We start from the raw sequence: 20,421 nt of genomic DNA, 5'->3' as shown, positions 1-20,421 counted from the left end.
TGGACTGGATGACCTCCAGAAGTCCTTTTCAGTCCAAATTATTTTACAGCTCTCTATACATGTACATCTGCGGTACTAAACCTCTAGCTCCTGGTCTGCTTTTCTTTCCAAATTTATGCATTACACAAAGTGTGACAAGTACCTCTTCAGAAGCCCCTTGTGAATAATGCATGTTAAGAATCCCATGCCGTTTCACAGAAGGACATTCCTAAATCAATTTTTAACTTTTTTCACCTGTCACTTCAAAAACTAGCTCAAGTGTTACTTAGAAATTTCCCAAACCAGTTGACTTTTTCTTTATTTCTTTCTTTCTTTCTAGCAACTCACAGAGACCGGTGAAGCAACTGATGCTACAGAACCTAGACCGCGGCGAGAGGCAGGTCCGGCCCATGCCATATTCATGAGTCAGAACCTGGAGTGCAGAAGGGCCAGCCAAGAAGATATGGCCCTGGAAGACACTGCTTCTCAGCAAAGCCTGTCTGAGGAGCAGTAAGGAATATTCCCAGCGCAAGGGCCCCGCGCTTCTTAGAATTAAATAAAGACAGAGTTAGGTCAGGGAGCTGCACGTGGGTTTAGGTTCTTTCAAATGTAACAAGCAACCTCCAAATGTTTATTTTTCTAACTTCTACACAATAATACTATGGGGCAGATGTTCTTCAGCTAAAGGCCTTGGCATGGGTAGGGTGGGAACATGTCCTAAAAAACACACAGCACCACTTCATCTCAGGTTCTTGTAAATCCTGGAACAATGAATACAACCTGTTTAACGTTCCTTCCCCTGGAATGGGTGGAATCATGAATGAATACAGTGGGAAATGTATTAATACAACTCAGTGAAAAGCACACAAGACATCTCTTTCCTGCCATAACTAAACAACTGATTGCATGCAAACTAATTGGCATTTGACATATATAGCAAAAGGCAACTTTGAACAGAAGCAATGAATACATAAAAGGACAGTACAACATGTCCTGTAACATTAGAGCTAAATAGGATTTTTTTTTCCAACAGCAAATCTCTTATTTTTCTTTAACATGTTATGCAGGTGGTAATTCTGAATAGCAACATAGCACCACAGAGTGATATACTGCATGCAGCCATCTTGAAATATGGTGTGAACGAGCCATGCTACACAGATTAACAAAAGTCAGGTGTGAGAAAAGAAAGTATCCAGTGCATGGAAAGCCTTCAAAGCATATGGTGCACCTTATCTGCAAAGAAAGCAGCTTTGCATAAACACCTGCTCTTAGGTATTATCTCGTGCTCCTGTTTGGTTTACAGCAGTGTTTCTCAAATTCCAGGCAACAGCCCCCTTGGGAGGTGCAAAAGGGCCCAGGGGAATTCTCCTCAAGGACAGACAAGTGCAAAGCAGGCTGTAATTATTGTCTGGAGGTGTTTGTATTAGGAAAGGAACAGCTAACTGCCTTTAATTGCTGGACACAGCTCAGTGTCCATAAACACTTGTAGCCAGTAATTACAGAGCATTCTGATTTCCCTCCCCCAGAGAAACTGAGCTGCTGCCAGTTTAATAGTTGCATAAAGACAGATGATACAAAAAGGGAGGCCATGCTTTCACAAAGTTTGAGAAACACTGATTTACAGGAATGCATGACTCCTTTGGAAGCCAAAAGGCTGCAACAAATCCTTCCTCTACTATACAGTCTAAACACACACACATGCGTGTTCTTTTTTTTTAATTAAAAAAAATTGCAGCTATCAGTGTCTTGCTGTTCCTCTTTACTGTAACTACCATAGATTGTTTCTAATTCTCAACACAATGATGTGCAGCCAGGCTGTCTTGTCCCAATTAACAAGAAAGATTTAACAAGAGATGCTGTAGCTAAGTCTCATTACTGCTAGGCGATACACAGTTGCATTCTGAGCTTCCTACTGTGCCACACTTAAGATTATAAGTAGTAAAACTAAATAACACCTAGCCAAAATAAAATGATCCAAGTATGTTTTGCGTGGCAGCAGTTTTTGGGTTTTCTTTTTTATTTTGAATTGGTTTCACTTGCTTTCTGCCTTATGAAATTGAGAAATCTATTGTTTTTCTTTCACTTCAGATCTTGATGAATTGATTACTTATAAAGCTCAGCACAACCTAGGCAAAATTCTGCTCATGTTTGCAAGGGCAAAAGCAGAGTATTCATGCACAGCCCCTGAGACACATGGTCATCAGTGCAGTTTAGGCCCTACTAATGTCTCCTCCAGCATCCAGGTGGGATGTGGAAGAGGAAATTGAATTCAGCTGCTCCCTTCTGACTATTTCTGGCAGATCATACCTCTCCTCCCACCACTCTGCTCATGAAGTGCTTCATTACAAATGAAGGATGGAGGTTATACAGGTAGGTGGAGGGCTCTTAGCAACAGCCACCAGCCCCATTTCTGCCTTGGGGGCTTTCGCATGGCAGCCTGCTAAGATAAACCATCACTGCTTTGTCTTCCTACACCCTGCCTTGTGTGGAGGCAGGGCAACAGGCAGCAGTGGAAAGCACTAAAAAAACCTTTCCCATATTCGGTTAGCCTCACTTAGGTCTCCAATTTTCACATCTTTAACTTGTTTGCATTAATTTCCATCAAAAATAAGTAACTCCAGTAGTCCCAATCAACCTAAATTATTCTATGTATCCAACTCAAGCATACTAAACCAGATGTTTGGGCAACAGCTGCACAAATCCTTCCAGCGGCAAGCCGCTGTATCTGCTTAGTGCGGACTGAGGCCCAGCAACACCACCTTCCCCCAGCACCCCATCTTCTGTAACATTCTACCATCTCCATGGCCTCTGGTACTGCACCCCAAGATAATGCAGCTGCCTCCCAGTTCCTCACTCAGTTCAAGCCACTGGCCCCCGGAGCATCACTCCTAGGGGACAGCAGTGAGCCATGAAGCCCAGCCTCCTGCTGCACAGGGCGGCTGCCAGAAAAGGCATGTCCTAACTCCTTTGTTGAGGCACACTGCACAAGCAGGGCAGAGCAGGAGTCAAGGTAAGATTCAAAAATTTTTGTAGCCTGGTCTTACACAGTTTTTATTTTGCCTTAAAGTTGTTACTGTAGCACAGTGGGTTGAAAAAAACCCAAGAGTGACCATTAACCACAGTAACAAAGACAAAAAAATAAATCAAAGATGACAGCACAAACTCTCCCATGTTACATTTCTCCATAATTTTGGAGATAGTCTGCTGTTATTAATAAGACTATATGCAGTGTTTTTCAATATGGGCCAATCCTACAGAATTATCAGACATGATGATCAGAAGTAAAACCTGGAAGTAGGTATGAGGCGGTATTGATTTAAACACATCTTAGACCTCCCCCCCATGTTTGCATGAGGTAGAAATAGACCCGATTACTCTGTACATGACAGAAGATGCATTTAAGGCTCTGATGCACACAAAGCTAACAAATAGGTACATAACCTTTACACAAGGCCTAATTTCAACAGTAAGCCGCTCAGAACAGCTCTGCATAGCACCAAAAGGCACCAGAGTCCATAGGAATGCTATTCTCAGCACCAGTACCTACCGATACACAAAGGCTTTAAGCCATACTTTTATTCCTGGAAGACCTAAGCACCTTGATACTTAACCTCACACATGAGGTGCTTCAGAGTTGCAAGACGGAGGTACCTGTGACACCTCAGAAACCCCACCTGTTGGGCAGTTTCAGGCTCTGAATGAGAAGCAAAGGCAACTTTCACTGCTTTTAAGTCAGCTGCGGTGCTGATGATAGGTTTCACAATGCATAACGCTGCCGTTAAAACTTGGCCCTGAAGTTGCTCGGGCTGAACAGTTTGCCTACATTACATGTCTGATCTCTTAGCACAGCTGTGATGCAGAAGGATGGCCACCACCAACACATAAGTACTTTTATATGCAATTCCATTTTGTGTCAGTTTTGAAGATTGGGGTGCTATGCTTGAATTTTTCCAGAGCTGCAGAGGCCACTTCCTCAGCAGGGGCTGAAGGCAGAAGCCTGCCCGATGCTCATTCAGCCAGCCCAGAACCTTCTTGTTTCTACAACCTGAAAGCAGTGATGCTCCCATCTTGCTAGCAAGCTGAATGCATCCTTTGAGGATATCAAGCACTCAATCCACAAGAGCATTTGGTCATGCAGTTCTTTCATAGCAATGTCAGAAGGGATGAAGAGATGGAGGCCCTATCTGCCCCCCCCCAGCTTAATCCCAGATAACATCACCATTGCTGAAAAGAAACACCAGGAGTGATTTTATCCACACTAGCTCAGCGGGGCCCTCACAACCAGGGAGCAGAGAGGAACACATACAGTACAGCAGGTTACAGGAAGGAGGATAATGAGTATATGGTAAAACAAGCATAAACACAGTACTTTGGCCCTTGCATTAAATGTGGGATACTCACCCCCCCTCCCATTTTGTTTTCCTAAACTTTCCTTTCATTAATAGGCTCTTGTTTACATCATACAGTAAAAGCCAGGTGCTACGCTCCTAAGGGTGAAACATGGCCCGACGATCTGGTGAAAAGACTTTCGGTAACATTTTACCAAAGCCAACCACAGGCTGCTGAAAAGCTCACATCCACCAGGCACGCTGGCAAGCCCCCAGCCTGGCCTTCAGCCCAGCTGTTTCCCACCACAGCAAGCAAGTAGGAAACAGTGATGGGCGCAATGTACAAGGTTTGTTTCCGTTCATCCAAAAATAGAAATGCTGGAGGTCCGGCTGTTCCCTCCATTTTGAAGTGTCATACAAACTTCTTCTATGTGAGGAACTGGAGTTCTCATTGAAAAGTCTCGCCTCACTCCCATAGACAGAAAATCTTGGCATTCATTGCATTTAAGACAAATGTTAACAAAAAGGACTTACCAGTGCGAGTCTTTTTCTCTTGACAAGATGGCCAGGTACGCTCAATATCTATGAATGGGGTTCTGTAACTATTGTGTTCGTAGGAGTCCCTGCGATGTCACTCACAGCTTTTTTTAAAAGCTATTTATTAGAATAAAGCAAAAAATGTCATCTGCATTTGGCTCCAACCCACCAACTGACTGCTCTTCTCTTGCTGGGGAATTTAAGTTAAAGATTAGCTGAATTTTGTGCAGCTCATTTTAGAAGATTAGAATTACCAGTCAAATTCTCCAGCATGTAATAATCACCTTCTCATCAATGTGTGTTTTTCAACTACCCAATTATTGCCATATTTAGATTACTCCCTGGATTGGGAGCTGGTATTTAATTACAATGTTTCACTAGTGCTTGTACATCCTTAAATCTGCAACACAGACATATTACTTATAATTAACTTTGCAGTAGGTCCAGTGTTAAAAATTCACCTCTCCCATTCATCCTTCTCAGAGTTTGACAGGTCAAAAATTGTCTAATGCATGATAAATAATGCAGGCCCTGTTTATTCCATGCTGTGTGCAATTTTATGTTGGAATTACAAGCCTCCCTGCCGAAAACGTCCTTGATTCTCGGGCTTCAAGAGAGTAATTGGTACCTCATATTCTCCCCTTTTTTGCACCAATTGAAACCTGCAGGTGCACTAATGTTGTCATCTGGAATCTTGCTGGTACATCAGAGGTTATTTTCACCAAATGTGTGCTATTAGTAAAATCAGCCCATCAGGGGAATTGTGAATGCTCTGTTTGTTGTTACAGTGCTCTCAAAGCCTTCCAAATATTTTACTAGTGCAAGACCAGACAATAAATTTTTACCTCTAAAGTAAACACAGGGTGTCATAAAAACTAAGGTTCAGTTGGAAATATTACTTTCTCACTCACTGCATGTATATTTGAAACAGGCGAATCATTTCTTCAGGACTGTCTCAGATTTAAAGGCCAGACATGACTGTTAAGGTCATCTAGGATCTCCTGCTGAACACAGACCAAAATTTCTCTTTATTTCTCTTGAAAAGCACTGTAGCTCAGAGAGAAGATAGGCTTAAAGAACAACAACAACAAATTAAAGACTCTCACCTATCTTGAGACAGGCAGCAGAAAGCAAGAGCCACTGATGTCAGTAGCAAAAATACCTTCTGATTTAAAAGGGCTGATACTTCACTCACAGTTCCAGCGAAGGAAAAATCCACCTCCATTTTGGAAGTCCTTGCACCATGAGACAATGGCTTAAAAGTACTATAAATGCACTTGTCAAAAGTTCCCCAAACTTGTTATTATGATTCTTTTTTCTTTTTTTCCAGTCTATTAAATGATGGGACTACAGTAGGCGTCATGGCACTACATGCAGGGCAATATATCTACTTTTATGAGGAACAAATACCACTTTAAGTGATGAACTCCCAGCAATACTGGCTGAACTGGAATTGGGAAAACTGAACTCTGCCATCACTCCTGAAGGAACTTCCCTCCCCAGCCTCTACAGAGGAGTGTCAAATATCTCCATTTCATTTAGCTTTAAAGGTCAGTCCTCATTTAAGACTCAACTGCAATCCCACTAAAACCTTGCTAGACGTTGGGTAATTATTTAATCATTGAAAGAACTCTTCTTTTGCAGCATATTTTACAGCTTAAGAGACTTAACATTGAAACAGTCGGACATCCAACACTTAACCGCAGAGAGGTTTCTGTTTGAAAGTTTATGGCACATAGCCCTGAAAAAGTTTACTTTGGTCCCAAGTCCTTCACGTCTAACAAGGTGTCCTGTCCGAGTAAGATGCCTGAAGTAGTTAAGGGGTTAGTGATACCTTCAGGGCACAGCCTTATTTTGCAAAAAGCAGCCAGGAGCTGTACATTCCCAAAGGAGGGGGACCCTGAGAGGAATTATCTTTTTCCCAAATATGAAGACGACGATACTACCATCCAAACGGATTTGGGCAGAATGGTAGTGTAATGGGGCAGTCAGGGAACAAGGCCATGGCATCTACCTCCTACCATCTGTGGAGGGGCAATGTTTGTACCAGACCCCTGTTCTAGATACAGGAAAGAGAAAGGACATGCCCTCCATGCTCCCAGCTGTTTCCAGGGCACCTGTAAAAATGCCTGTCCCCATCCAGCCCCCTACAACTTTGGGTGTCAGTTTTACAGAAATAAATAACTAAAGCGATATTTGAAAATGCCTTTAAATAGTTTGCTCATTTTAACAGTTGTTGAACTGAACAGAAAAAAGTTAAGAAATGACTGAATTCTTAACAACTTTTTACAGCCAGAGATGACTATAAATCATATAATGAACAAGCATGCACCTGGGAGGGAATTCTGTTTTCCCAACATGCAAAACTGATTAAGTGGTAGCACTTTTCCTGAACACATTTGCACACCTCATAGGGAAACACGTTGTCTAATACTCTCAAACACTTCTTATTTCACCATTAACCATTAAGCATGTACAGAACTGAATAAGGAAAAAACCTCAACCAAACAGAAAGTATCAATAAACATAACAGATTGTAAAACCCACATAGACAAAAGTAGTATTAAGTCAATCCTGACTTAATAAACTATGCATGAAAAACACAAGTCGAGATTTGACTGAACTCCATGGACTTGAAGATTTATATATGTAATTTTTTTAAAAGGGGTGCAAGAAACTTGAAAATAAACCCAAAATGCAGCCCTCTTATCAACTACTGTCTGGGTCACTTAGGAGAGGGCAGAATTGGTTATTTTTCCTCCTGAAGTGGAATTCTGTAAATGTCACTTGGGACTACAGGAAATTTCCTTGGAATTCTAGACAATCCTTCTTATACTGCAACTGGAGAGAGGGGTGTCTGAGGGTAGGGGGAGAGCATCTGCTTATTCCTTCTGCTTCATGAATTGTCAGCACCCATGCTGAAACACACTTGGACACACCTAAGCTGGGTCACCAGCAACAAAGATATTTCTACATAAACCAGGCAGAGCACACATACATTTTGGGCAGGGTTCTGTTCTGTTACACCAGGGCTAAGTTCTAGATGCTGAATTGCTCTCTAGGCAGAACAGTCCACACCACACTCTGAAAGTCTAAGATCTCAAACAGATTTGACAGTTAATTGCTTTTACATGGCGTAACTAAGATAGGAGTCAGACCACCTAACTTCCAAATACCCAGATTAGAACTGGATGTTACCTACGCATCTGTTGAATTTTTTTAATGGATCAGCTTGCAAACTGAATAAACAAGAATCCTGGTATCTCATTTTAACATTTTAGAGTATTACCAGCTTTTACCTTGCTAACCCTGAAGGCTCCAGTAAAGCCTCCAGGGGCTAAAGCAGGAAGGACAGACTCTAAAACATCCGCAAACTGTTGTAATGTTTTGTAAAAATAAGTGTTTACAGGCAAGGTCTTCATTTTCTGCAGGATTCCACAGCTGCCAAGATGTCTTGCAAAATGTTGTTTCTGTTTTCCTTACTAACCTAGAGAAAGAGAAATTAAAACTGATGTAATTTGATGAATAACCTCTATATCAGTGTTTACTTCAAGAACAAACAAAGCAGAAATTCAAATGCATTTCTTTCTCAGTGGAGGAATGTTGAGCGTCAAACACCTGCCTCCTTCTGCTACTGAGAACACAATAAGCTAAATCCACAAACCTGCATATGTAATTGAATATTCAGTGATCTTTTTTATTTAATTACCCATGGTATTTTGCAGTATTATTCAGGGCTTGAATAACTCACAAGAATCACTCGAAGAACCAGCATGTACTTTTGTCATTACTAGAAATCCTTTTCAATTACCAAATATAATTTTCTTACTATAAAGTGGAGTTCTTATGCCTTCAGTACTTGAAAGGGTTGTATTTATTAGGATGACAGACCTAGTCAAAAACATCTGCAATGAAAAAAATTAAAACAGGCTTAGCAGCGCAAGTCTGTATTCTGAGAAACCTTAGCATTGCAGCATAGAAACACCTTGAAAAAGAAATAAGACCACTTGAGAAAGCTGGGGGGCTTTTGTAGCACACTGAGGTATGCCTTTGGTTGACCAGTCCATGGAAATGTTGGGCTTTCAAAAGTACATGTGAAAAATCCATATAGTCCAGTGTCCTGTCTTTTGCTGGGCCCATCTGCATTGCAGCATGTGCAGACTACTGTAAACTGCCAAGCAAATGCTAGCGCTTGCTAGTCAGCTCAGCTCCCAGGTGCAGCAACGATAGAGCACAGAGCTGGCGGGGGGGGTGTGGGGTGTGTGTGTGTGTACATTACCCCTTCCTGACAGAGTGGGTCCTGATACAGAGGCCAGTGACCCACAGTGCCATGCATTACTAACTCACCCAAAACCTGGGGAGATGGCTGGGGTGGTGAAAGGGTTAACAAGCAATTGTGAAGTGTCAGCAAAAGCCTCATTTTAAAAAGCCTAAGAAATTTTCCCCACTGTTCAGATCCCTGCAGAGAAGGCAGGAAGAAATCAGACAAAGACAGATGAGCCAAAAAAAGTAAGGGTGTTCATATTTTTAACGAAGTTTGAGAAATGCTGTTTGACAAGGAAGGAGAGACATCACACTATGCATGGCATAAAACTCTCTACCAGCAAGGTTTCACTGCATTCCCTGTAGCTGCATTTGAGATCTGAGCACAAGGGTTTGTATCCCTTCCAGTACTACAGTCAATACTGAACAGGAGAAAGTAGTAGTATTATTATTAAATAGGTGACAGTCCTACCTGAAGAACTTGGCCCTAGGAGCCTACTGCTATTTACAGTCACAGACATCCTATCCAAATGCTGGAAACCAACACTGTAAAACCTAGAGACGGTGGTCTCACCTACACCACTTGAATTCAAGAGAGCAGATCAACATGGGACTGATGAAAAAGCAACATTAAAAAAAAAAGGAGGGGGGGGGGGGAATGAAAGGGAAGATCTGCCTGAAAATGTTGCTGTGTTTACTGAGCATCACTCCAAGATAAACAGAAAACCCCACAATAACAAAGACAGCAAGACAACAAAGAATGGAATTGCTCTTCAGTAACACTATTGAGAGACCCCAAGGTAAACAAGGCACAGAGCACAGATCAGCCAAACTCTAAATCTCACAGCAAGTGTCCTGATATTCTGACTTTCAAAGGACCTTCTGAACATTTAATAGCTCTTCCCACTGTCTCACAGCCAACAAAAACAATACTACATTTTATCTATCCCTTTTCCATACCTACATGCCAGAAGTCCAGTGAGAGCAGCAGAGAGAAAGAGCCAAGTGCTGGGAATTTTCACAACTGTTTTACAAAGGCTGCTCGGTAGATAAGTCTCCTCTTAAGACATGGAGACATTCTGTGCAGGCAGCTTTCCCAGAGAGAACACATCTCCCAGTATCTGTACTGAATGTACAAACAGATGGGTAGATTTTTAGACAGGGAGTTGAAATTAACTGTAGATGCTGCGTATACTAAGCATTTAGGTAATTTGGAGGAAACTACCACCTAGACTCCAAGCAGGCAACAGTAGAGGACAAAAGCTTTCTTCCCCTATTAAAGTACTGTCAAGGAAACCCCACTTGTACAGTCTGTTCAAATGGAACCTTTTCTTCTTCTGATCCATTTAACTATTTATTTTCTTTCTTAAAAGGCATATGCAACCAAACTTCACTAATGAGTTTCATGGAAGCAAAATCAATAGATGGGAAAATGGGAGAAAATGAATATGTGCCAGCTGCTAAGGATACCTGATCTTATTTATGACACCGTGTCTGCAAAACTACACAGACCTGGGCAGTGCAAAAAGATCCTCTGTAGTTTCACTGGAAAGTTTAGTTCTCAGCAAAATGGAATTGGGCAACAATGGAAAGAAATGCATTAAATATCAGAGCTCCTATCGTTAAGTGCTCTAAACATAATAAATTAAACATTTGGGGCCTCAACTGCTTTTAGGGCATCTGGGCCCATTTACACCAACTGAATATGCTTTCAAGACAGAAGGAACTGTAAAACCCCAAACAGCTGTGTCTATGCACTCCATGTCAAACATCAGAACTGTCCTTGTGACACTAAGAGAAGGATGAGAAAACTCTGCTGAGTTACTTGAATGCAGCTTAACTCCACATTAAGTGACAAAGAAGGCAGAACTTTTTTGGAAGGTAGCCACCTACTTCTGCACACTTCCAGGCACCATAAAAGTTAGTAAGAAATTACTGACCATGAGCTATTTGGGCACTCCATGTTCTCGCCATGCCACAGCCCTTGAAGAACATAGCTGGTGATCCAATATTTACTTCAGCTAGTAACACCTCTGACTCCCCACGGGCAGGTTCTGTTCCTGCTCGTGCACACGTTTTAACTAGCTGGGAAAAGGCATGTAATGTGCCACTGGAGCAAGCAAGACAGATGCTCTCCTGCACAAGACTTCAGCATAGCAGGTCTCTGCCACCTGGGAACTATTGCAGTCTGTCACACATTTCACACCCATGCTTTTGGCTAACAGATTCACCAGAGAACTCTAAACAAAGAAACCTGCACGTCCTAATCTCAGCAGCATAAGCAGGATGGCTCATTATTTTTAGTAAAGATTTTTTCATCTAGAGAAAATATTGCTCCATTGAAATTTGCATGAAGACTTTTCTGGCTGTAGTCAGTACTTAAGAGAAAGATGTATCGGCAGACTAATACAGCTAACAACCCGGGACTGAGTGGCACACGCCCTCAGAACATCACCTGATAAAAAGAGACAGCAGAAGCCGCAAAAGCTTCCTTGAAAAGCCAAATGCTGTTCTCTAGCACTGTTTCCTCCCCTGAGATGACCAAACACACACTATTGCCTTGCCGTGACTGCAGCCTAAGCACCGAATGACTGTAACTTTCAGTGAGGCATTCTCCATTCCCTCTTCCCCTGTCCTACCACTGTAAAGCAAGTCATATAAAATTCACATTCACGTGCATCCCTGTTCAGTAGCCTGACAACTAACACACATCAGCTTGTCAGTGGGAAACCTGGGGTTTTATCTCTGAAAGGAATGGTAGGAGTTGAATGCTTATGTGAGGAAAGGAATTTTCTCTCGTCTTTGCTCCTAGGATTGCTTTAGCACTTAAACAAACAGGCATTTAATTTAAAAAACAGAAACTGAAGATGATAATGGGACCACCAACTAAAAGAAAGCTGAGGAACTTTTCTGAGCGCTGCAGTTTTATTAATCTCACTTTGAAGAGGAAAAAAGAAGATGGAGGCTTTGCTTTCTCTGCAGTAATTAAGATCATTCAGTATAAAGTTGTTGAGATAGTGTTTTTTCCCTCCTCATTCACTTGGATGAAAACAAAGTAAGCATTCTCACTGTGACGTGCATCTGATAAAGAACAGGCTGCAACAGTATGCTGCTCTACAGCATGTTACCCCTGTTGGTAAGCCAGGATGTGTAAGTCCCACTTACTGAATTTATAATTTATAGAGATGCACAGTTCAGTTTTGGATATATAGCTTTATTCTCTACTAGAAATAGCACACACTGAGTAGAAAACTAAATCAAAGGAGTGGGGGCTGCATTTAGCTTATTTTTGTAAAGCACCCAGGACGCTCAGAGATGTTAAGGAAAATTCACACATGTATTCCTGTGAACAGGCTATGTTTTGTTGTGGTAAGTTTCTGAGAACCTCCCTGTAACTGATCAGAAATGCACTTTGAAGCCCTAATATTCTGAAAATTATGTCTGTAAAAATAACATAATGAATTCCAAAATTGTTCACTGACTCCAGAGCAAGTGCACTCCATTTACAAGTGTCTTTCTTCTAGAAATCATTTCTGCAAACTCCACTGCTGCCTTTTTTTTTTTCTTGAATATGTTTACTGGTAATATTTCTGCAAGCCAGTCTGGGGGAAAAAAAAAAAAAAGAAAAATCTGACTGTACTTTAAAAGATTTTACTCTTAGGAATAATGAATACTTATACAGCAATAATACTACAGCAAGAAAACCTTTTAAAACAACTATATCATTACTTCTGCAGCCCCTCACAAGCAAAGCCAGCTGTGTGAGACTGCTACAACAAGTGCCAAATGTGATTTTTTTTAATAAGGTGAACACCTGCCCATTACGAATAAAATGGAAACTAAAAAACTTATTTCATACAAGCTACCCATAGCTATCAATTGGAAGTAACAATTAGTTTTTAAACAGAGCCAAATACAAACCAGCAACCTAGAACAGAAGGCTCTTTAAGGATATTAAATATTACTCACATTGAACACTTTAACATCTTTCCTACTTCTTATTTCTTCGACAAGATCCAGTGGCTTTCCCTTAGGTATTGGAATAGTTCCAAGCACCACGGTCCCTGAACCAGTCAGCGTTTGACGAACAGCTTGAATAAAAGCCTGGCTGAAGAGTTCCATTTTACCAATCTCATCTATGACACAAATTTTTTTCTCTGCATCACTGCCATGGTTTACCTGTGGAAAAGTACATCAAGAGACTGTAAACAACACAGAACTTGGAACAAGCAACAGAAATAATTTCTATGCTAATAAAATATCTCCAAAAGAAATCAATTCAATTGTAATACTGGGGAAAGTGAAAGAGTCAAAGCTGCTGCTGGTAACTAACAGACTTCTAAACCTATCATTTCTATTCCAGCACAGATTTTTGGAAAGATGAAAATATATGTACAGCATAAATACCAACTGCAATAGGAAATATCCATAATACCAGTTTTCCTTCAAAGCATAATCCTCACAATGGTCCCACACGAGCTGTTTGACAATTAGGAACTGCACTTTGCCTACTAGCAGCTCTCAATCAATCTGAGGGACACCAATTTTTCAAAACTTCACTCTTCCCGTCAAATTATGCATTTAGAATAGATCAATATCCACACAACACAAGTATTAAAAAAAAGACTAGACTTGCATTAAATCTAGATTTGGAAGTTTCTCCTCTTGTAGCTGGGTCAAAGGAGGGTCAAAACTAGCATTTCTCTCAGAACAACTAGCTTTCTTCAAAGCTATCCAGATAACAACCAAGCCGTTTCCAAGCCTCTCTCACATCAGAACAGGCATCTTCCATTTCTTTGTCAAGATATAGCTTATTCTGTAGTCCTAGCCATCCCCCTGGGTCGTAGGATAGGCACCATGCTAATGATTAACCACATTTGTGGTGTGTTTGCTTTTTTCATGAAGTGACTACTGTGCCAAACTGTACCGTGCTGCAGACTGGTGTAAGCAGCAGGGAGGTTTAGGAGAGAACATGGGTGACTGCCACTGAGGGAAAGGCAACTCGGAAAGCAGAACTATTCAACAGAAAAGGAAGTGCACTGCCTACCCTCTCTTGGTAAAAGTAACTGAGAACTGTACTCCATTATTTACAGAAGTGAGGAGGAAATCAACTCAAGTCAAACTATCACTGTAGATCCATGAATATATACCAATACCAGCCATATTATACAGAACCTAAAAAAAAAAAAAAAGGAAAAAAAATCGAAATGTTTTCCCTTGTGAAGGCAAAGTATTTGCTTCTGGGAAAGTGGAGGAACTGTATAACATGCATCCCAAAATCTTTTCAACCTAAGTCCCTGCTGAGTAGCTGTTTTATCGAAAATCCTTTCATAGGTCAGTGAGCTAAAAAGCCAATACTGGTCACTAGGTCACACATTGAGAAACAGAGCATTTTGCTTTGAAAAAAATCCTCAGTCCTGCCTGGTAAAGTTTTCAGAACCAGAGAGATCATCCATTGTAGGATCTAGCCCTGTTCTCACTGGAGGGAAGGAGATCCAAGCCTTAAGAGCTGAAGCTGTCCTCAAGACTAAATGGGCACATGCCCACTCCGTACTGCTCTCTGATCAAACCAGACCATACCTATGACTCTCCTGCCCTTATTCTTCATTTGTCTCTTCTTGTTTCAGTTCTATGATCTTCCTCACTCTCCTCCTCTCCCATTTTGTGCCGCCTACACGCATGACCACATTCCCACAAAACTGATTAAAAGCACTTCCAATGAGAAGAGGGCCATGCACTGTCCGACCCTGCTGGCCCCTTTTCTTCTTCTCTTCACTCTATTGTACTTGCAGAAAGCTATATAACAACCAGAAAAATTCAACACTGCTAACACCCTTCTAGCAGGATCTCTCCTGGGCTTCACATTAATGCAGCAGTAAAAGGATTCTGAGTACAGCGCTGGCTTAATGAAGTCTTTTTTTATTAAACTATCCTTCTATTTAGGACAGTAAATCACATTACAGTGAAATTAAACATAGAAAAATTGTCCCATTTTATTCATATTTCCTTTCTCCCTTGCCTCCAACGTCTTTGCTGCCCTACTCTCAGACTTTAATGTTCCTTGACAAAAACAAAAATCAGATCCTCAATCTCATTTTTGCTCCTTGCACCTCTTCAGTGTTCTGTTCTTTCAAAATTCATTAAGAAGTCCCTTATTCCTTGGCCTCTTGAGTTTTGGCAGTAGAAAAATCACAATAGGATTTTTTTAGTAGTACAGTTCAGCAGCTGCTGCACACTGTTTGTGATATGTTATTGCCAAATTCAGATCTGTTCTTGTTTAATTTTGGAGAGGGGAAAGGTTGGAGTGAGAGAGAGGAAGGAGAAGGAAAAAGGCAGTAACAGAATGTTAGGAGAAGGATAAGAAAAAGACTGTGTGGAAAGTCTTGTCGCAGTCAGAGCACTCCTTGTGCAGCAGGCTAAATCCCAAATTAATCAGACTGCTGTTATCAGTTAAAACCTACCAGTCTGCAGGTACTTATACAGTGATAATCAAAAATAACCACTGGATTCAAGAAATAAATGCTTCCACTGGAAGAAAATGGGAATCAGAGCAAGAAGGCAAAAAGGCTGTAAAGAAGAAGAGCAGCAGCAAAAGCCTTTTTCTTGGACCCACTGACTCTACCCAGTTCTGTGTGGTAAGCCACTCCTACATTTTGTTTGCTTTCCAATATGCAAGACAGTGGTATAGGAAGAAACTTCACATCAGCTGTCTCTCAGGCCAAGGAGGTCCTGCTCACGGGATGATGTCACATCAAGAATGAAAGGGGATTGCAATCTCTCCAACACCACAATAAGCACAAGAGAACAAGTCAGATTTGCCCCTCCAGCTTCCTGATCCTGAAGTCAATTAGAATCAGCGATACCCAAGAAACAGGCCATTTATTAATATCAAAAACTAGTGCTCTAGAAGGGCCTTCCAGTAACACTGATTATCATAAAACATCAATTTTTCAGCAGCTTTCATAGAATACTCACATTTCTCAGCATAGGTAGAACCAACTGCTCAAATGAAACAAGGTCTACAACATACTGTCCGACCCGATATTCACGTCTTGAAGCAGAAGAATCAGAACTGAATTTGAAAGAGATACACAATTCCTTCTAAGTAATCAGTTTAGTGAAAATTCACTGCAGTCATTTCAAGTGGATTTATGATATATAATGATATATGATAATAGGTGAATATATGATAAATGATATATAAGTCAAATTCCCTTAATTCTTCTAAGAAAAGGAAAGAAACTCTGTAAACCATCCATTAAATCATATTGCAGATAGCATACTTTCAGATAATAAATACACCATAAGCTACCTTCACAACTATGTAAGCTCAAATTTGAACAGTGGACAATGGGATCTAAAAGCCAGCAGGTATGTTTACACTGAAATCAAAATACATGCCTGCAGTTCACATCTTTGAATTTGGTAATGTGACACTACAGACAGCATCACAGCAGTAGCCCAAATCTCAGTATGGGCTGCAAAACCCTTAAACAATCTTGGAAAAATACTCAGTTTGCATGTGCTGCATCACACTATCCTAGGTGAACCCCCTTTATTAGCAATATCCAAATTATTTAGCCAGATCAACTATGTCTGAATGAGGTGCTAACGTCCACACCTGGACCTAGACTAAGTTTTGCACAAAGCGTGAAAAGCTAAGTCTAGTGAATCAGGAGAGACTGTGAGCCCTTCTGCACTTCAGAGGCCCCCCTCTTAGTAGAGCTCTGAAACACTCTTTTCGTTAAAATTCACATGTGGGTTTTGTGGGCCAGTCAGTGGCTCTTTAAAACAATGTTATATGCAATTTCCCTTTTATTTTCCACTTCTGTCTCCATAAATTAGCTGGTGGGGAAAAAAAAAATCTTCCTCCCTGCTACTAATAAGCTACTTACTGTATCCCAAAGAGACTTCGCCTCACAATAAAAGGCTTGGCGGTGCTTCCTCTCTATCTGGTGTAAAATAAGCAGTAAGAGAGAACACCCTGCCCTAGCACATTTTCAGTATTTCACTGTGCAAGAGAGACACCATCTACATACACAACACAGGTATCAGCTGGGACACAAGAACTGAACAGAACCTGACCATGAAAGTCATATGTGTGCTGGAAATCACCTTCTGGAGGAGTATTTAACATGCTGACAGACTGGAGCAGAAGCATAAAACAATAAGCCACTTGCAGTTATTAAAACCTCAGTACCTGACTCTAGATAAAGGTCCTCGTTTTCCAGACAAAGTGACAACATCAAATCCTGTTCTCCTGCCACCTTCTCTAACTTCCTCTGTGTAAAATCCATCAATGGGAATGCCCGAGGATTTTAGAGCTTGAGTGACTTTCTGGATCAAAGTAGTCTTTCCAACCCCTAAAAATAAAGAGGAAACAAAAGGCACACAGGATTAATCTTCTCCACTAAAAGCCCATTTTTAAACACTACAGTAATGATTCAGTTCAGCAGGAACATTGATTACTTTTTAAGTTTGCAAATTGTTTTTTTTTTTAAATGGTAGGAAAGGAAAGAACAGAAACACCTTTTAAAGTTCATCTTGTACTGACATTGTAATATTTTATTAGCCTTTAAGAAGTATATCTACAGTGAAGTCACAACAAAATGGTAAAAATATCCCAGGCTACCACTAAACTTGTTAGCTCAGATAGTATGCGGGCAGGCCACAAAACTTGCCCCAAGGCAGGTAAATACACAGCAGCCATACTGCTACACAACTGACACCCAAGCTAGCTGGAAGACTGACTGATGAAATCTCCCTTTCTACCACTGCTATTCAGTACTTTTTAAGAACAGAGCTGAGTTCATCCCCCTGTTAGATCATAAGGTCAAAACTGACTGCTATTACCAGGAGTCTAACTGGCACAAAGGACACACTACTTCTATTGATGTCCTAGAAGTCGGAAGCCCTCAGTGCCCCTGAGATATCAGGTCCTACATGGCAAAAAGTATTTCCAACAACAGAAACATGCTTCTTACGGTAACTGAAGCAAGAGAGGTTTTGACTAGATACAGGGAAAAGCTTTTTTATCGTGAGGACAATCTAGCCCTGGAAGAGGTTGCCCAGAGAGGCTGCACAGTCTTCACATCCTTTGAGGTTTTCAAGATCTGACTGGATAAAGCCTTGAGCAACCTGGTCTGGTCTCATAGCTGACCCTCCTTTACATCTCCTGAAGTCCCTTCTCACATGAATTATCCTGTGGTCCTATAATCCATTTTCTTACCCTAAGACAGACCCTTAAAACCCTTGCCACCTGATGTCTCCTAGCACAGTTTGATGTACTTTCTACAATGTGAACGTTGGCCATGTTCCAGACATCCTCTCAGTTCCCACAAAGGAGCTATTTCTTCTCCTTTGCCATTGTACAAATACATCTCTTGACAATCTCCTTTTAAACTCAAGTTTATTGCCTCTCACAAAATTTAGTGTTATCACTTCTTTTTTAATCATTGCTGTTAAAAAAGTCAGAAGATAGAAAATATCCTGCAGAATAAACCTTTAAATTCCTGGAGACAAGGAATATAGACAAAATGTGAGATGCCTAAAGATGCCAACATGCACTTACCAAATTCCTCCCTTAGATTTTAAGCAGATTTAGGAACTACTTTCTTAACAGTCAATATCAATGGCAAAATATTCTGTGGCTTCAAGAGCACCTAATCGAACTATTAAGCAAACTGTTAAAAATTGAAGCCAAAGGGATTCCTGGCATTTGAACAATAAAATGACAAATGTGGCACCATCACTATCTACCATCTTTCCAGGGCCTTGTCTCTATAAGCGAATTTATACTAATTTGGCTAAGTAGATTTGCTATCTCTAATTTGGTTACCTTCATTCAGTAAATTGCCAAAGAAAGCCAAAACAATTCAAAGTAAGTTTAAGAAAGCTTAAAGTTATACATTTAGCTAATCAAAACAGTACACTCAATTTCAGTTAAATGAACAGAGACAAGACCTAAGCAAGCCTAACCTCTTTGTCTCCCAGAGGGCTGCCTTTATTCAGTAGATTGAAAGACAGAATGAAGTGGGTGGAAGGTACTGCTATCTCAGCCTAGCAGTAGCATTTTAAATTAATGCTACCAGACAAGACAGGTATCTGCAAATGTTCACAAAAAGGAGAATTAGGCCCACTGCTTTTACTTGCAGACCACAAAAGAAAGCTTTGCAATCATAATAGCTGGTTTATTTCTTTATCAACCTTACAGTTCGACCCTCATACTCTACACCACTCTACCTCCCCAGTTATCAGATTCCCCTACCATGATAAACTACTCCACCTCTTCAATCGAGGCCTGCCCAGCTGGGATACCAATTATTACCTATAACTGAACATTACTTAGGTTGGAAGTGCTAAATCACTACAATTAAGTTACAGAAAAGATGAGTGCTCAGAAATTATTAATGGCTGCCGTTTAACTGAAGCAGGATTACTTGTCCAAGAGGTTTTTTTCCCCCAACATTAACTGCAGGGCAGGAGCCAGGGACAAAGCAGTAGCGTCTGGAAACGTACATGAGATGGGATTGGACGGAGAGCTAAAACGGACTTTCATTAGGACCACATTAATGAACGCAGCTCTGACCTCAACAGGCCACATCGGGGCGGGGAGCAGCTACAGGCCTGCACGCCGGCAGCCGGGGTTACCTCGCAGGCAGCTGCCGGGCCTGCCTGCAGCAGCAGCCGCTCCCGGGGCTGCCTCACACCCCGGGCCGGTGCTGGGGCCCGCCAGCAGATGCCTTCCCCTGGCTCTAAGCGCTTCACAGCCCCGCCGGCCCCGCGCAGGGCGGCTGGCTAGGCCAGGCCAGGCCAGGCCAAGCCAGGCTCCAAGGCAACGCCAGCGGCCGTGCCGCCTCCCCCCTCGCCCCGCTCCCCAGGCTCCTCCTGCCCCCGTTACCTGGGGGTCCCGTGAGAAAAACGTGCTTGGACATAGCGGAGAGCCGCAGACCCCACTCCGCCCTCTCCCCCACCCGACGCGGCCCGGCTGGCGGGAGCACCGCGCCGCACCGCCCCCTCGCTCCGCCCCTGGCCCGGTGGCCCGGCCCCGCACCGCCTCCACCGCCTGCCCGCGGGGAACCGCTGATCGTGGGGCGCGCTGCTTCGCGGGCAGCCGCGGTAAAGCGGCGCGAAGTTCTACCGCCGACCCCCCCCCCCCATAGCAGCGCCCCGGGAGGTGCCCGCCCCGAGGCCCTGTCCAGCGGTGCCAGACATGGCGGTTCTTGTGGCCTTGAATCACAGCGGCCGACGCGCGATTTTAATCGGCCGGTCCCGAAAGGGTGTAGGGCGGTGACAGCCCCCAGGCGGGGGTTGG

The 20,421-nt window shown here is 42.1% G+C and overlaps 2 protein-coding genes across 8 annotated transcripts in view; one reads left to right on the top strand and one right to left on the bottom strand.

Moving 5' to 3' along the window:
• PCNX2 (pecanex 2) overlaps nt 1-6,311 on the top strand; it is a 162,838-nt gene extending 156,527 nt beyond the window's left edge. For 4 of the 5 annotated variants that reach the window (XR_012041579.1, XR_012041578.1, XR_012041577.1 and 1 more), the window contains 2 exons: nt 320-2,349; nt 6,175-6,311. Coding sequence is in view for 1 of the 5 variants with exons in the window: in XM_072856348.1 (XP_072712449.1) it covers nt 320-493 (174 nt within the window). In the remaining 4 variants the exon portion in view is untranslated. Of the gene's footprint in view, nt 1-319; nt 2,366-6,174 lie in introns of those variants that run through there. The other variant, XM_072856348.1, reaches the window with a different exon arrangement.
• A 75-nt stretch (nt 6,312-6,386) lies between these two features.
• Nucleotides 6,387-20,105, bottom strand: NTPCR (nucleoside-triphosphatase, cancer-related). 3 transcript variants are annotated; one of them, XR_012041581.1, is made up of 6 exons: nt 20,008-20,105; nt 17,308-17,470; nt 16,083-16,179; nt 13,077-13,286; nt 12,590-12,709; nt 6,387-8,331 (listed from the first exon to the last, which is right to left on the bottom strand). XR_012041581.1 is itself a non-coding variant. In XM_072856360.1 (6 exons), the coding sequence occupies exons 1-6, from the start codon at nt 20,039-20,041 to the stop codon at nt 8,327-8,329; spliced, it is 585 nt and encodes a 194-aa protein (XP_072712461.1). In that variant the 5' UTR covers nt 20,042-20,105; the 3' UTR covers nt 6,387-8,326. The 3 variants fall into 3 exon arrangements, 2 of the variants coding, with proteins under 2 accessions (XP_072712461.1, XP_072712462.1); XM_072856360.1 differs by lacking the exon at nt 12,590-12,709 and adding an exon at nt 8,674-8,749; XM_072856361.1 differs by lacking the exon at nt 12,590-12,709.
• Nucleotides 20,106-20,421: the final 316 nt, after the last annotated feature.

This window comes from Ciconia boyciana, chromosome 3 (assembly GCF_034638445.1).
Source record: "Ciconia boyciana chromosome 3, ASM3463844v1, whole genome shotgun sequence".
Lineage (NCBI taxonomy): Eukaryota > Metazoa > Chordata > Aves > Ciconiiformes > Ciconiidae > Ciconia > Ciconia boyciana.
Note: the sequence above shows the minus strand (reverse complement) of the source record. Positions and strands in the feature narration are given on the sequence as shown.